Consider the following 2500-nt stretch of genomic DNA (forward strand, 5'->3'; position numbering starts at 1 on the left):
GCCAGGGGGATGGCTTCTCTGCAGGAGGGGGCTCAGGCCCGCCACTGCCAGCGCCTGTGGACACGACACGAGAGTGCGGGTCAGGGGGCCTCAGCCGTGTCCCACTGCCCAATGCTGGCACCCTCTCGGTCAGGCACCTGGACCTGGAGCCGGTCTCAACCGCCCTAAATAGACTCTGTGACCGTCAGTCTGCAGGGATCTTTCTCCTCTAAGCTCAGAAAGCCACGGGCCAGTGGGATCCAGGTCACCTGCTCTCTAGTCCTGGCCCCGTCCCCCGTGAGCCACGGATCCTCTCCACCTGCTCTGACGTGAGTCCAAGGAAGCAACCCTGCCTGGTGGGGAGGCTCAGCCCGAGGGGCAGAGAGGGTGGGACGTGGCCGCAAGGGTCAGAGGGCAGCTCAGAAGCATAGGGGGAGGCTGTAAATCGAGGGAGGTTTTCCTTCCAGCACGATAAGCAGAGACGGGTGAAATCAGCTTCTAGAAATCTCTCAGAGAAGCACACGCTGTGTCCCCCAGCCTGCTGGCCTCCCTGCCCACTGCTCTCAAGGGCCCCCAGTCTGGGGTCCTGGGTCCCTGGGCATCTGAGGGAAGCGTAAGGCTCTGCTCGACATTCCAGAAAGCCCTGTGGAGACCACGCGTGTTCGTGCGATGGCACACAGGCCGAGCAAAATCGTGTATTTCCTTGAGCAGAAATACCATCGCCCTGGCAGAGCCACGCTGGCTGTCTTATGCCTACTGTAAGCTGTGATTGGCACTGAATGCCTTTGGGGATAAAAAAGTCATTTAAAGCAGAGGCCCGTGGTAAGGGAGTGTATAATCACAGAGGGAAGAAGGTGGGAGAAACTAGTTCAGCCCCTAATTGTTGGAAATCTCCGTCAGTTCTATGGTCCTAAGAGCAGCTTGGTGCTGGGGTCTTGGATCTCACCATCTTTTGGCATCACCCAGGCCAAGAGCCGGTTCAACTGCTGAATCTGCCTGGACCCGCCTTCCTGACATCATCCCTGTCCCTGACCACGCTGCTGGAACACTCTCTGGTCATTTCCATATTCCAGTGGGTGGATTTTTGTGTAGCTAAATGTCCAGGCGTCTTATGGCTCTAGGTATGACCGCTCTAGGCTACACGACAGGTATGCCTGTCGTGTAGCCATGTCTGGGGAGGGAACATCTGGCCACTGGGAGGAGAATGCTCAGGCCGACCCGGAGCAGCTGGTCCTTCCAGCCTCCGGAGGGGCTCCTGCTGTCCAGGAGGACCTCCTGGGTCTCCCGCCCGGGAGAGCACGGTCCTCGTGTGGGAGGAGCCCCCTCCCCGGGTGGGGACGCAGCCGTGGTCTGGACAGGAAGGCTGATGGGCATCTGGGGGATTTGGTACCTGACCATCACAGGGTTGTCTAGCCTGCTCGGTGTGGCCTGTGGCCCGTCCCAAAGTGGGGGCTACCTGATGGTGAACGAGATGCAGGGGCAGAACCGTCTTCTGAGAGATGTCTCCCCCTGGATTCTTCTGTCGCTTCAGACACTCAAGGTGGAAGGAGGCCCTTCGACCTGCGGAGCAAGTGATGGGTCAGCACAGAAGATGACACAGGGGACTTCCCTGGTGGCGCAGTGGATAAGACTCTGTGGTCCCAATACAAGGGGCCCGGGTTCGATCCCTGGTCAGGGAGCTAGATCCCACATGCGTGCTGCAACTAAGGAGCCTGCATGCTGCAATTAAGGAGCTGGTGAGCCGCAATTAAGACCCGGCACAACCAAATAAATAAATATTAAAAAAAAAAAAAGAGAGAGAGAAGAAGATGACACGGCCCCGACAGCTCACACCAAGGGAGGGGCAAGGATGCCCCCTCCCCCCGCCCTGGGCCCCTCACCGAGATGCGCACATCCAGCCCGGGTCCAGCCCAACCGTGGGCCACTTGAGCCCCACGACATGATGTTCCTCAGTCACCCCTGTGTGCCTGGCCACCGTCACGGGGGGGTGGCCACCTTTAGAGAGAGGGTCTGAGGTTACCTAGGGAGGCGGAGCGCAGGAAGCCCCTCTTCGGAGAGAGATGGATGTCTCTCCTGTCCTCCTCAGGGGGCGCCAGCTGCCGATTCTCGTCGTCCTGGTAGGAGAGCCTGGAGCAGAGGACACTGGGCACTGTAACCTCCGGGCAGCCTGCTTTTTCCCTAGTGAGGGGACCCCCACTCTGTGCTCTCTAAAGGCCGCGCTCTCTGCTGTCACAGATGTTCCCGCGGCTCCTTCCGCCTGTGCCCCGTGTGTCCTCCGGCACTTGTGATTCGAGGCAGGGGGACCACCACTGCTGAGAAAGCTGGAAACAAATTCTGGGCCTGCAGCTCCTCTCTGCACTGGCCTGCTCACAGGCGGATGCTGTCTACCACGGCCACTCCCAGCGCGAGGCCACGCTTGTGCCCCCTCACTCTCCGGGCCTGCCCACCCTTGGTCAGCAAGAGCGCAAACGTGCGGTCATCGGTGAGGGGCAGCTGTGGGCCCTTGGGGGTGTCTAGTGAG

At 60.0% G+C, this 2500-nt stretch overlaps 1 protein-coding gene across 2 annotated transcripts in view; it reads right to left on the reverse strand.

Annotated features, from left to right (window-relative positions):
- Positions 1 to 2500, reverse strand: part of CACNA1C (calcium voltage-gated channel subunit alpha1 C) — a 420733-nt gene that overhangs the window by 2734 nt on the left and 415499 nt on the right. For both annotated transcript variants that reach the window (XM_024733016.1, XM_024733015.1), the window contains exons 43-45: positions 2000 to 2106; positions 1436 to 1539; positions 1 to 54 (exon numbers count right to left, since the gene is read on the reverse strand). The exon at positions 1 to 54 is cut by the window's left edge and continues 4 nt beyond it. In XM_024733016.1, the coding sequence (XP_024588784.1) occupies positions 1 to 54; positions 1436 to 1539; positions 2000 to 2106 (265 nt within the window). The remainder of the gene's footprint in view (positions 55 to 1435; positions 1540 to 1999; positions 2107 to 2500) is intronic.

Source organism: Neophocaena asiaeorientalis, unplaced genomic scaffold, assembly GCF_003031525.2.
Source record: "Neophocaena asiaeorientalis asiaeorientalis breed wild unplaced genomic scaffold, Neophocaena_asiaeorientalis_V1.1 scaffold150, whole genome shotgun sequence".
Lineage (NCBI taxonomy): Eukaryota > Metazoa > Chordata > Mammalia > Artiodactyla > Phocoenidae > Neophocaena > Neophocaena asiaeorientalis.